Source organism: Lepidothrix coronata, unplaced genomic scaffold (genome assembly GCF_001604755.1).
Source record: "Lepidothrix coronata isolate B3197 unplaced genomic scaffold, Lepidothrix_coronata-1.0 Scaffold7, whole genome shotgun sequence".
Taxonomy (NCBI): domain Eukaryota; kingdom Metazoa; phylum Chordata; class Aves; order Passeriformes; family Pipridae; genus Lepidothrix; species Lepidothrix coronata.
In genome coordinates, this window is record NW_016690187.1 from 2,949,384 (window position 1) to 2,963,652 (window position 14,269).

Genomic DNA, 14,269 nt, shown 5'->3' on the forward strand with positions numbered 1-14,269 from the left:
AGACCTGTACTATCGAGACCGGGTTCTAACTACAAACACACACTAAAGTTTTGTTTCATATATTCTAACAAACCAACGTGGTTACAACAGAAGTCTGGAAACTCAAACTCTAACCTTAATTTGGCAGAAATAAATCTAAATCTTAGCACTTACTTCAACTGTGCCAAAAGCATGAAGAGTTTTCATCTGCAAAATTTTGATAGCAGGTATCCAACTTATCAAGTGATCTCTGCCATCATCTATTGTTACATGCAGATACTAAAGACCAGTACAACAACCACTCTAAGTAGAGAGCTTTTTTCAATGACCACTTTTAACTGCATGCATATTCCCAACCATAAAGCATGAGGGACAACAGTGATATGCAGAAGCATCAAGTATTTTTATCAAAAAAGCATACCTCTAACCTAGTGTAATAAAGAGATATCAAAACTCAAAGTTGAACATTTAGATTTTTGTTCTTTGCCCTACTCTGATGGCATGTACCAGAACGCTTGATAAATTGCTCACTCCACCCTCTCTATAACTAAGTTTATATAAAAGGCTCCCAGTTTCATAAAAATGCCTCATTGCTGCTTCCTATGTTCAGCCATCACAATATTGCTACCACACAGTGGATGGTGGAATTACCAGTGTAGCTTACACATGGGGCACACTGGTCATAAGATACCAGATCTTCACAAAGATCATGTTTTGAAAAAAAATTAAAATTCTAGTTAATTTGTTTTCACATGAAGGAAATATAATATTCAAATTTACAGAGAGAAGCTAACTTGAGCTATATCTAAAACAAAATCTAGTACACTTACACCCATGTGTCTCCAAGATCTTGTGCTTAGGATATTTAGAAAAGTTACTTGAGTAACTACTGTGAACTTCTTTTCTAAATCAAGTTTTCTACCTTGTGGCCCTAATCCAAATCAGAACAGAGGCAGGCATGATTAGAGGCTGCTCTCCAGCCTCTGCTAAAGCTCAAGATATCTTCAAACCTAATGGAGACAGAAAAGACAAAAAAGAAAATAAGAAGAGGACACCAGAACTCTTAGAAATAAGCAACCTGTCTGAATAAAAATAAAATAAATTAAGACAGGAAGGAAAAAAAAAAACGAAGCAAATTTTATACATATTTCACCTCATTATCTTTCAATCCAATATCTTCTCAGCTGAATGGCCATGAAAAATAAGATTGTTCTTTTAAGCTTTCTCACTGTCTTTCCAGATAGATGTAGAAAAATTCCCCCAGCCCACAGATGGGTCAAGGCAGGGCAGAAATGAGGAGGAAGACCCTAAACACAATTACAATTTAAAGATCATAAATTACTAAATATAGGGAACAGAAACAGAAAAAGATTCCAGAAGTATCACTAGTGCCCTGTATGAATCAGCAAAGTACAGTCATGCAGCCTGCACAAATGTCCATGTCATACATTTCACTTAAATAGAATTCAGAGGAACAGCAATGTGTAACTATTTAAAGAACTCGTGAACCACACACAATGCAGACACCACTAAAGGACATCTAACCAGTCTAGCTTGCTGAAGAAGATCACAGTCAGTAAAATAAAAACATAGTAAGATTACACACAGGAACACAGCCTTTGCGTTTTTGGACTGCAAAATTCAGTGTTAGTCGAACAATACAACCTGCAGTGACATGTCATTAGAGACTTTGTCCTATAGGAAAAGCCCACACAGAATATGCAGAAAGAGGGAATTCCTGGAAGAGTGTTTCAATAGGTTTGAACTGCAGCAACCATCTCCATCAGGTCCTGTGCTGAACAGTATTACACAGCCAGGGACTTGGCATTTTCCAAGCAGGGATATTCAGTACCAAGAGACAAATAAATAAATAGTTTACCACTTTTCAGTAGTTATAACCAGACATTTTATTTCACTACCGTAGCGGGATCTCCTTACAGATGTCTCTGGCTGTCTGTTTTCAGGTAAAGTTAATAAATTTGATCCATAAAATCTAAATTCCTCTACAGAATCACACCAAGAGGTCAAGGCAGCAGGTCTGACGTAGGCAGTGGGCAGCAGAGGCAAGCTGGACTGCCTGCAGAACAGAAAGCCAAAAAAAGTGACTTGCCAATGATAGTTCTGTCTTTTACAAATCATCTGAATAGATTAATAATAAAACATCTACTGAAGTAGATAACCATAAGTGATTTTTATTCCCAAGAACATTTTCAAATAGAATCCATAACATGAGAAACAAAGGATTTCAGAGAAAAAAGGTTTCTGCAAGTGACAGAGTAACACTGTTATGGAGTTCAGCCTAACCTTTCACCAGGGTACATGAGATACAAATTATTTTACAGTGGCAGTAAATTAAAGACGCAGATTAGTTTAAAAGTAGCTACATGGTTTGTTAGGCAAATGTGTTCCCTGCCCATTTAATTTATTATTCTTAAAATATACACATGAACATAAATGTCACACAAACATCTGTAGCACACCATTTCTATCTTCTTTGGCTCTAAGGAAAGCAGAATATAAAAATCCTGCACCCAAATGAATAATTTTGATAGAAAAATGTAACTCTAACAGAAGAATGATTAATGGCCACACGGGAATTTTACAAATTTTACAATACAAAACTTCTGCTATTATTAATAACCTGCAGCACATATTGAAACAGTTTGCAAACCACACACTATTTCAGCCAGTCCCTGATCGTGGTTTATATGTTCTCTTCTTGTGGCACTACTGGCAATACAGATTTTTGTTTTACAGTGAGGTTTTACTAGATAACTATTTTTATTTCATCAGAAGTGCCCCTCTACCTCTTAACCTTATATTTAAAGCTTAGAAACTAAAGTCAGAATTCTATACAAAAATGGAGACACATTGAGTCATTCCATACATCTGCCCTGAGACTAAAGTTGAAAAATATTTGTCTTGTTATTAGAAGCATGAATTATCCAAGGAAAAGTGGTGAGAGAGAAAAATTCAACCAGCATGTATAACCAGCCGTAGATAAAACAGCAAACATAACATCAAAATACTTTCTTACTCTCAAAAAAAACTGTAGAAAACAGCATTAAATAAGTCAAGAATTACTTGTCACAATTATTCTACTTGGAAATGAAAATAACTGACTGAATGAGCAAATCAAACTGTACTATTTGTGACTGTCTCTGCTCAGATCAATTTTCCCTGAAAATAGTCACAGGACTTGAGTGATCATTACTATGGCACAGATGTCCTTCACCAAGAGTGAGCTGGGGAAGTCTCCAGCCTCAATTCCTGATGTTAGTTAGTATCTTAATATAAGAGAACAAGCATAAAGAAAAGTAATGGAATCTAAAATTATTTTCCTGCCCAGACAAGTCTTTGAGCGAACACATTACCCTGATCTTTAAAGATTCTCAACTCGGATCACACTGCCTGGGAAAGAGGCAAACAGTTCTGCCCCTCCTCAGAAAGAAAACGGGGAGTATCACCTGAAGTTCTCAGGTAACAGGTTGCAAAGAGAACAGAGGAATGACTTATTCACACAAGACATGAAGTGTAGTGCTCATTGACAGAAAACATGGGAGCTGCAAAAACCATACATGGGCTCGGAATTTTTTATAAATTAAGTATATACATTAAACTGAAATCCGTACCAAACATCATCCCCACTGAAAGACTGGGAGAGCTGACCTAAGGAGTAGCCCTATATGCCTGCCCAGGAAAGACTGTAAGAATAAAGCACCTGCTGTCAAATACTGTCAGCTGTGGCAGACAAGCAGGGCTTGAAACAATGGTCCTATCATACACCAGGATCTCAGAGCTTTAGACTTCAAGAGAAAATAGCAGATTAAACTCAAATGGCTGTTCCTGTGAAGAATGGTCTTTGGGTTGCCCCCTCCAAAAAACCCCAAGCACACACCACAAACAGAAAGAAACTACAACTACTGCTCCAGACGATCCCTTCTCCAAGAGAAAGATGAAACAATGGTTTGAGACTGTGATACTATCCATAAAATATTTAGCCCTCTAATCATGCCTGAGAAGATAATTTCCTTCCCCACCTTTCACAGCCTTTTTAAAAGACATCCAAAGAAACAAAAATGGACTACAGAAAGATCTTTTCCATCATCACTGTAATTAAAGCAGGTTGACAATTTTATTCAAATGACAAAAGGCTTCTAGTGACTTGTAAATGACAACTTATACAAAGCTGGGGAAAGTAACATGCAATTTCAGGGAAAAAAAGATGTGGTATTTAAATAGTTCAAATATGTATTAAGATATTGAGGGGAAAAAAACCCAGAACAACAATGCCATAACCCTTTTTTGTCATCTGAAAACTCAAAATACTTCAAGTCACTGTCAGTCACACAGCTCTGTACTCCAGAACACAGTTATGAAGAGCACACCACTAAACACCATTCAGTGCTAGAGAGAACATTAAAGGCACAGGCAGAGAACAGCAGTACCTTTAATGTATCTCACAGTCTGCTAACACACAATGCACAGCCACACAATTGCTCAGAAACATGGACTTTTGAAAGCTAGTCAAGAAAACCCTGCCACCTTCCTCTAACCCAGCAACACGAGCAGGAATCCCAAGAATTGTATCCATGGCTGGATACAAGCTAACATAACTTTATCCTAGAATACTTAATCTTTTTAGTAAGCATCACCAGCATGCATAATAAATTAAAAAACCCAAACAAACAAGACCAACTGAATAAACCACAAAAATATGATTACTGCATGGAATCCCAATGACCTTCCCACCCTAAAGGACATTCAGGTTTTTGGTTTTGTTTGGTTTTATGGTTTTTTGTTGTTTGTTTGTTTGTTTTTTTACACAAAATGAAAATTTCTTTTCTTTATGTTATTTCCTTGTGCATACTGATTTCTTCAGACTAGCACTGCAATTACGGTGAAGCTTCCTTCTCAAAACAGGTTGTAGCAAGACTGTAGGCCCTCTTAAATTATGCAGACTCACTTGGTGAAGATACAGCTTCAAAAAGCTTACTATGTTCCCAAAACATCACATCCCTCATATATGCAATCTTATTTTTAAAAGACTATGGTCCATGGTGAAAGGAAATTTAGGAAGCAAAACACGGCAGAGCAAATCTATCAATTGCACAGAGCTTTACCTATCAAGAGTCTTTATGTACTTGGGAGGGGTAGGGGGAGAGAGGCAGGAACAGCTACCCAAAACCTTGTTAAACCTTGAAAGAGATGGTACTTGAAGACAAACTGTGCCAACTGCAGTCCCCTGCTACAGTTCTGTTCATCTGCAACACATCACACAAAGCCAACGCTCTGAGATCAGAACTGAACGTCCATGTTGACAGACTCAGCAATACCAGTATTCTTTTATGGATAAATAATCCAGTTATGCTTCCAAGCACCACAAAATAAATCCCCAAAACAAATAAACAAAAAGCACCAAACATAAACAAAAGCAGGACTTCGTACTTTTCCCTTGAAAAACAAAACCAAGCTATCTGGTATCAGACATGCCTATAGGTCACTGAAAAAAAATTTCTGAGAAAAATATCAGCGTTCCTCAGCACTGCTGGACTTTGAACACGTACACATTAACTTTCAGTCACAACAGGAAAAAATAAATACTTTTCAGGTATCTGACAGAACTTCATTCTCTGTAAGACAAGGATTCAGGCACCTCACAAATAAAGAGCCCTCCTACCATTCCACCCCCCTGACATTACAGAAAAACAAATGTGTCTCTGCTCACCCTGAGACTGCTCTGAATCTTCCAGACTTTATCTCATAGTGAAAAACATTCAATACTAAAACCAGACTGAAGCAGTCTGGATTAAACAGATGGCACTCTATTTAGAACAGTTTCACTGTTAATAACATGATAATGCCATTCCTCCTGAAACTCTTCTCGTGCACTTCCAGTATCCCTATTAAAAAAACCCGGAAACCCATAAGTAGTTTTACATCAAAATATATTTTAAAAAAAGGTACTATAGCCTGTCCCAAAATTCTGCCAGCATCATGCAATAATCAGTGTTCATTCTCATTCTTAAAAGAGTATCAGAAATTAATAAAACGGAGTTTGTATTCTGCTAACAAAAACCAGCATTACTGTATTCAGGAATAATTTAAGTCTTTATAAGTCACTGACTGTGTAGTTATCTTTTACCAGTCTCTTTTCAGACGAAGGGAACTATGCACTCAAGCTTGATGAACACAAAACATAATTTTAATTAATCAGATACGAAGGCAATTGACACTTCTCAATCACACAGCCGCAGCATGCAAAACGCCGAGCCCCCGGAGACAAGTGCTCGGCGAAACCAAGTAACCATCCCACTCAAGAAGCAGCTGTCAAGAGAATTCTTAACTTCCACTTACCTTTCAGTGCACTTCCAGGATTTCGGGATGCCTCCCCGCTTCTCCTACGGAAACAAACACCAGCGCTCCTTTAAGACATACCCACTGCAAACCAAAAGCCAGCTCCTGGCACCAGCCGGGCTTGCGAGCACCTCCGCTTTCCCGCACGGCTTCTCCCGCTGCCGGGGCACGCCCCGAGGGCGGGCACAGAGCGGACACTGCCCGGGCCCCGCCGCCGCTCCCAGGGCAGGGCGGGGGAACGGCTCTCACACAGCACGGGCAGGGGGCGCCGGCCGAGGGCAGAGACCGGGGGGAACAGGGAGCGGGGAACGGGAGAGGGAGCGGGGAACGGGAGAGGGAGCGGGGACGGGAAAGAGGACAGGAGAAGGAGCAGGAACGGCAGCGGGAGCGGCGCTGGCGGGAGCACAGGGAACAGTTCGCGCCCCCGCACGCACAGACCCTGCGGGGCTTCCGTCCGTGTCTGCACCGCCGGCAGCGACCGACTCCGGCGGGCAGCCAGCGAAGGGCGCGGGCCCCGCGGTGCCGGTGCCAGTGCGAACCCAGCCCCTTCGCCCCCCGCCCGGCACCGCCGCCCCCTCACCCCGCTCCGCTCCGCCGCCGCCGCCAGACCCGCACCTCAGCAACCCGCCCGCCCATTGGGCCACGCCTCCCGCAACAAGCGCCGCACCGATTGGCCGGTCTCCCGTCAGCGTCTCCTTCCCCTCACCCCTCAGCCCGAGCCGGCGCCGGTGGTCCCTGCGCGGGTCCTGCCTCGTCGAGCCGGGGCAGGAGGGTTGCCGGTGGCAGCGGGGCGGGCGGCGGTCCCGCAGCCTCCGCACCCGCGCCAGGCCAGCAGGAAGGATCGGAACGAAAGCTTCCCGGAACCCGCGTGGCTGGCTGCGCTTCCTGTAGCGGCTGGTCCTGTCTCAGCTTCCGCTTCCGGGTGGCGCTGCGTCCTGAGCAGGGTCGCGGAGCGGGCAGGTACCGGGGACGGGACTGGGAACGGGAACGGGAACGGGCCCTGCCTGCCAGAAGGACCCGTGTGCTAGCTGGGCAGGGCAGCGCAGGCAGGGGCGGCTGTCGCTCTGGGCTGTGCCCTCCATGCCCCGCGCGGGCCGCCCCTCGGGCACGGCCTGTGCTGGCCCTGCGGGCGGGGTCGCCCGGCTGGTGCCGCAGTGCAGCCCCCTAGCCATGCCAGGGCATGACCTCCTTGTAGAGTGGTGAACATTGATAGCAGAGAGGTCTTGTTTTTTTCTGGCAAGGCTGTAGGCTGGGGTTTAATTCGGGGGGGGGTATTTTCGAGTAGTGACAGCGTTAATGCTGCTCTCCGAGTTTCCCTCTGCAAGAAGACCCTTTTCGCTTGCCTACAGGGCTTGGAGTCTTCTTCAAGAGTTACAGGCACCTCTGTATTCCAGTCAATTTTCCTAAAAGTTCAGGACGTTAAATATGTTCTTTGCCACCTGATATGTGTTAAAATGGGAAATCTTGGCTCGAAGAAGTCTCAAGTGCCTTGTGAAAATGGAGACTTCAAAGCTGTCATTGTTTTCTTCCAGTCCTTCAGGATCTCCCTGAAAATGTTCACCTTCCCATCTGCCTTGATCGCTGTTTTTAAAGAGAAACTTCATATTTTCGTAGTTCTCTAAGGTGTATGTAAATAGAGTGTGTATTTTTCAGCCTCATCAAATGACTGGTAAGGTGCATCTCCTTGCCCTCTCATCTCTCCTGGACCTGTTGATCACCACAGTTACATTTCACTGAACTAGAGGCAGCTGAAAAGGAGCTGAGCAGCCGAGGCTTTGTTCCTCTCAGGTTTTTCTTCAGAGCTTGGCGCTCATAGCTCTGCCATACCTAGATTAGAAGCTTTCGTTCTTAAGTCTTTTTGACATATCGTGGAAAGCCTGTAAGATAATGGGCTCTGGTGTTGCTGAAAGGGCATTTACAGACATTGGAAGCCATTGGTTTGCTTACACTCTTCTCTGGCACAGGAGATTGACACAGCTGCTCCAGGGGTGTTGTGGTGGTGGTGACTTACAACACAGCAACACTGAACTCTGCATGGTTTGCTTTACTGGGTGTAATCACCCACTTCTGGAATGCAGCGTGAAGTCTCTCAGCTCTTTGTTTTACAGAACAAAGCTCTTTGTTCTCTGTTCCTTTGTGTTACCTCCCCATTTTACCTGTACAGGGGATTGTTCTTTGCAAGTGTGTGAAAACAAGACGACGCTCTCTGTGAAGTAACAGACTTTCCTTTTGCTGTAGGTATGGGACATGGAAATGAACACGGCCATGGCCATGGCCACAGCAAAATGGAACTCCCTGACTACAGGCAGTGGAAGATAGAGGGCACCCCACTGGAGGAGGTCCAGAGAAGGCTGGCTAAGCGGGGTCTTAGGGATCCGTGGGCTCGGTAAGTCCAGCAGCCTCAAAAATAACCTTGATGTGTTGTCTTGTAGCATCAACTGGACCTTGTCATTGCAGATCATTCTTCCTTTGGTAAAAACAGTGAAAGTTGGTTAGAATTTCAGTTAAGTCTTTGTGTACTTTTTGTGTAGAGGTCACACCTTCCATCCCCTTGACCAGTCTCCACACACTGCAAGGCAGCCTTGCCTTTTTGTGATGTCCTGTGATGATACAGCTCAGGCACAGTGACCAATACCTCACTCCCCTCAGTAATACTAGGCCTGCACATGTAAGTAAGCCTGTCCTTCTCTGCAAAGAGACTGTGTGCTCAGATCCTGATGAGAAGGCAATGGAACTGACATTCTGAGTAGGAGCAGCATTCCTCATACACAACAGGAGGCCTTTATTTGAAAAGAAGTGTACTTGTATACAGGGTGGAATTGCATTCAACTGTGCACTTCATTTGGCTAAAAGTGAATGACATAATGGAGGATCAGCTTTTACCTCTTAAGTTGTCCCACTCTACAGTGAGTATCTCCTCCTTTTTAGATAGAGCAATTCCGGATCATTTAGGAAGCTGTTAAAACAGTGCTTAATGTATTTCTCCCACCTAGTGAATTATGCAATACTTTGCTCAACCACCTTTTTATCTTGGGGAATAAAAATGCTAAATGTCTTGTGCTGTGTCGTCTGTTTCTTCTGTAAAGGAAAAGTTGCATGAGCAAACTATTCCAGGAGCCTTCATAGAAAAGGCTTTACTTCAAATCACTACAAGAAAAATGGAAGAGCAAATAGGTAATCTGTTAAAAAGTTGTTTCATGCTACAACCTCTGGAGGCGTTTGGGATTGACAGAACTTTTTTCCTTCCTTTGAAATAGTTTAAAGCTGTGAACATAAAGTAAAACACACTTTTAATGATGACACGAATCTTTTGAAATATCAGTCCTTAATGAATTTTCCAGGCCAGTATCACATTTATCTTGCCTCTATTTCTGTGCCTTTCCACCTTTATGGCAAATGCACATTAATGTACATATTCAATACAGAATAAGCTTTGTGAAAGATGCCATATTTGGAAACTTTAAGCCTGTATCAATTAGGCCCTATACTGGCATCTAGACAATACACTTCCATGCCCAAATGTTTTCATCCAGAGTCATAAAATCCATCTGCACAAGGGAATTATCTGTGAACATAAATACCTGACCCCCTTGTTTTAAAACTCTGTATCTTCTGGAAGGACAGTTCTGATTTTATTGCTCGGTTCTTTTTCCTTTTCTTAAGGACTTCTGAGTCCTTAGAAGAGATAAACTGCATCCACCTCTATAGGTAACAGTGGTCCTACTACACATAAATGTTGGTAGTCAGCTAGTGACTAAGGTTTCAGTAAGAATGTATGTTGACAACAGCAAGGCAAAACAGTGTGAAGTTTGTAAATATTCCGTAGCTAAAGCTAAATACAGTCTCTTCAGTCTTTTTTTTTTTTAATCATCTGAACCTAATATGTTGTATTGTAAAACAGAAAGTGCCTCCACACTAGGATGAGTTTTTTATGTCTGGAAAAACTTTCCTTGTAAGATTTAACTATGCTAGATACTATGATAAACTATGATTTAACCGTGCTAGATACTGTCTAGCATGGTGAGGAGCCTTTGTAGTTAGTCCATTCCATGCAAGGGCTAGTGGGTTCTGATTTTTTTTCACAGTAAAAACAGATGACAACCATTACAAAAATTTGGGGAGGTGGTTCTTTTCATGTAACTATGATGTTTCCTGGAGTTACTTGTATTTCAAATTACACCTGTAAAGATTTAACAGTTAATATAGTGAACTTGACTTGTGGTAACTCCTGGTACTTAAATGACAGAACATTCTATAGAGGTTCAAAGTATCTCTAATTGAAATACCTTCAGCAAGCGTTCTTTACAAACAAAGATATTCCTGCTCATGTTTATCATAGTGGCTCCACTGATCTTGTTTTTAATTTTGGTTTCATTTTTCTTCTAGTAATGAAGCCTGGAGATTTATGGGTGGCTTTGCAAAACCTGTCACCATAACAGAAGTCTTTACTAGAGGACTCAAGTGGGGATTTGCAGCTTTTGTCATAGCTCTTGGCATTGAATATACACTGTTTCCTCCAAAGAAAAGTGGAGGCCATCATTGAAGATCAAATATGACAACTTAATACTTACTAATTGTAAGCTGAAACACACATAAGCCTGCTGCTCACTCTGTACTTATAACATGCATATTAAAGTCTGTCACAGGCAAAACCATGTTTGTTTGATTTTATTATACTTTTGTGGAAGGATCAAAAAACACAGCCAGAGCAATTTAACTGACCTTGATCTGGGGGAAAACCAACGCAAGACTGCTCTTGGGTTTGCTGTACCACCCTTTAAAGAACAAGGGAAACTATCAGACCAGCTCTTTCAAGCCCTGCCAACATTCTGTTAAATGAAATTGAGAACTGTGTTGCTTTTAAGAGAAAATTTGTACTGTATTTGTTACAGGTTTAATAGCTATCATTTGCCAGTAAGTGGTAATGAATGATCTGTCATTTCTTAGATGTATATGTTACTATTCACTCTTATGTCTCTAAATAAAAATACTACCTTAGAGCTTTAAAAACTACCCCAAATCACCTCAAAGTATATGTGAAAAGACCAAGGCTTATACTTAGTCATATTGAACAGATAATGAACTTGGCAGGCACTATGCACCAAAATAATCTGCTGTGTAATATCCAGACATTAAAAATTACATTGCTGCCACATTTGCTTAGTAAAGTGGAATAAAATCAACTCAGCACTAACTGTACCTTATTTAATATGACTTCCAATATACTTGACTGTACTGTGAAAAAGAGAAAGAAAAATTCTTTTTTTTCTTTGTTCTGGTGTATTAAGTACATATTTATTTTTACACCTACAGTATTTTAATACTTTGTTTTAAATGTCCTGGTTTTCCCTAAATGATCTAACAGCTTCTGGAGTGCTTTAAGGATGCCTGGAATTAAGACTACAGAAGAAATGGGCTTGTGGGCAGTATATGTCCTCTGCAGTGCTAGGAATTAGAATTGACTGAATAGCCTACTGTAAATTTTGTTAAGGCATTAGTAACAAAGTAAGGAGGATATGTTATATCATTTTTCAATCCAAACAACAGGATATCTGTGTCACTAAACAGAAAAGCAAAATTAGACAAAAAAGTGAGAAACTGTAAATGCCCCTACAAAATTATATATTGTACTTCCATGGTGAAGAAACTGAAAATTTTATGTAACCCTGTCAAAAATTGCAGGTTTACAAAAAAGTTGAAAAGTCCTAGCAAAACATAGCTAATTTTTTTAAATATATATATCCACACACAACCTTTTTAAGTGAGATAATAACAGAGCTTCATTCTTAGAGCCAATAAGCAACATCTGCTACTGTGTGAGTGCAGCTGTACTATTCAGTGGAGTTTGTCATCTTTGTATGACATTGCTCAAGGCACTGTTCATAGTGCCAATATTGATTTTACTAAACTTTTTTTGCCTAATTGTTTCCTCAAACATTCGTATCCAGTTGCGTCATTCCCCAAAAAACAAATCAAGAACCTACTGTGTAAGGTCTGTTGCACAAAATATTTCTATTGTCCCTCAGGCAGTACCATCCAGAATACACATTTTTAAAGGGTGGTATTCACTGCTTGTTTTCTATCTGGGTCCAAGAATAAACTTCCTAAGAGCACTGAATTTTAGATAGCTGTTCAGAAAAACGAGTACCAGAGCTAGCATTACGTGCAGTAGAATCAGTCTTTTTAAATGTTATAAGCCTCCCTCTTCACTGATAGAGCAAATATATCAAGCATATTCACTGTTAGACTAGACTAGCTTAGGTGAAAGTCATGCATTTATGAATTAAAGTGGTATCATTCAATGGTTTAATAGCCAGATGGCAGTCATTGCCCTAAACAACTGCCTTTAATTTCTGATGAACATATTTTGCCAATATTGTGGAATATAAAAATGTCTCATCATTATAAGACATACAATACTCATAAAGATTTTTCTTTCACACGTATAATAATACAAATCCTGCCTGGGGATGGAGTATTTCCTGTGTATGAAAATAATAGTACCAAATCTGTCTTCACTGTAACCATAGCAATGGTTGTCCTCACAATGCCTGTCTCACAGCATAGATATTTTACAGTGAAAAAAAAGGGTCATAAACCACAATGGCACCTGCAGGTAAGGAACATACATGATTGTAATACCACAGTCAGGAAGCTCTTTTTGTATCTGATGCTCCATTTTCTGAAATGCAGGTGGAAATCCCATCTCCATCAGCAGTCAAAAGAGCTATTTTTGCTCCCTTGGAAAGATACTTGTGATTTATCTATTGTTTTTGCTTATTCTACCATTGATATTTACATCATTAGCATAATCTTCCAAATTTGTATGTTACAGAAAATCAGCTAAATTATTCCAATAGTGACTACATTGCAGTATAAATTGTCTCTCTCTGAAACTCCTATTTCAGAGCATAATAGAATAACTGTTCTCATTACGTAAGGCACTTGCAGTTTAGACACCAGACTGTCGCTATGCATTATAACACTGCCTTGAATCACTCCTGAAAACCTTCATACAAAACATTCCGTTGTGCTCTCAAACTACGAGCTTCTATCCTGCAATTAGATCTTTGCCAGATCAGCTTTTATTAGCTAGACTTTATACATCAATGCAAGTGGTTTTTTTCTATGTGGGGCTAATTGAAGTTAGGAGTATTTGCTTCAAGGGCTTTGACAGGAATACACTCAGGACCCATGCTTGTCTCCCAGTTAAATTTACTGATTTCATTGTGGGTATCAAAACATTCAGGGATTCATCTAAACTCTTTTACATGTATGACAAGGAACTGATTTTACAGATGTTTTATACATTCTCTGTCCTCAGTTGTAGGCCATAGAGAAATCTGAAAGTCAGATAATCTAATCCTTTCACCATTATTCCAATGGAAAACTCCTTGAAAATTAGTCACTTCCCTTAGTGATTGAGTCTTTTTAAAATACTAATAATGAAACCAACACATAACAAATTAAACTAGTGATACCATTTGTATATACAGATGGAACACAGTCATTCTGATCTAATTATGAAATTATAGCATAAAAGACAAGTGCATAGTATTTTAGGAGACATAAATTCTTAAGAGTTTTTTATTTACATAACTAGGAGAATAGACAAAATTAAATAGACCAAACCTGTTATTAAAGCATATCACCTGTTATGAAAGCATATCAAAAGAAATATGTCCAAGCCAGAGATTTATATCCAGAGCCCTTTGCATTGAAACATATAGAACCATCTCTTCTCCATCACATCTAATCTTACTGCTATGCTCCATGTTGTAAGTTCATACTAATTTACAGTTCTAGTTTACATGAGTAGCTATGGAAGACAATGTAGTGTTTCAACACAGAAACGAGAAGAATGAAGAACCTTGCATACAACTTCCAAATGCTGCCTATAAAAATATGAAAACTATTTAATAAAAATTAGGTA

General features: G+C 40.4%; 2 protein-coding genes across 15 annotated transcripts in view; one reads left to right on the top strand and one right to left on the bottom strand.

Annotated features, from left to right (window-relative positions):
• Positions 1–7,064, bottom strand: part of FAM126B (family with sequence similarity 126 member B) — a 54,042-nt gene extending 46,978 nt beyond the window's left edge. The window contains exons 1-5 of one of the 12 annotated variants that reach the window (XM_017837301.1): positions 7,004–7,064; positions 6,337–6,380; positions 1,918–2,056; positions 1,133–1,286; positions 810–989 (exon numbers count right to left, since the gene is read on the bottom strand). The gene's annotated coding sequence lies outside the window, so the exon portion shown is untranslated. The other 11 variants (XM_017837251.1, XM_017837284.1, XM_017837268.1 and 8 more) reach the window with 11 other exon arrangements.
• Positions 7,065–7,166: 102 nt separating this feature from the next.
• On the top strand, positions 7,167–10,990 carry NDUFB3 (NADH:ubiquinone oxidoreductase subunit B3). 3 transcript variants are annotated; one of them, XM_017837346.1, is made up of 3 exons: positions 7,167–7,296; positions 8,575–8,722; positions 10,723–10,990. In XM_017837346.1, the coding sequence occupies exons 2-3, from the start codon at positions 8,577–8,579 to the stop codon at positions 10,877–10,879; spliced, it is 303 nt and encodes a 100-aa protein (XP_017692835.1). In that variant the 5' UTR covers positions 7,167–7,296; positions 8,575–8,576; the 3' UTR covers positions 10,880–10,990. The 3 variants fall into 3 exon arrangements, with proteins under 3 accessions (XP_017692835.1, XP_017692842.1, XP_017692826.1); XM_017837353.1 differs by having other exon boundaries at positions 7,177–7,292; XM_017837337.1 differs by lacking the exon at positions 7,167–7,296 and adding an exon at positions 7,980–8,080.
• The last annotated feature ends 3,279 nt before the right edge of the window (positions 10,991–14,269 follow it).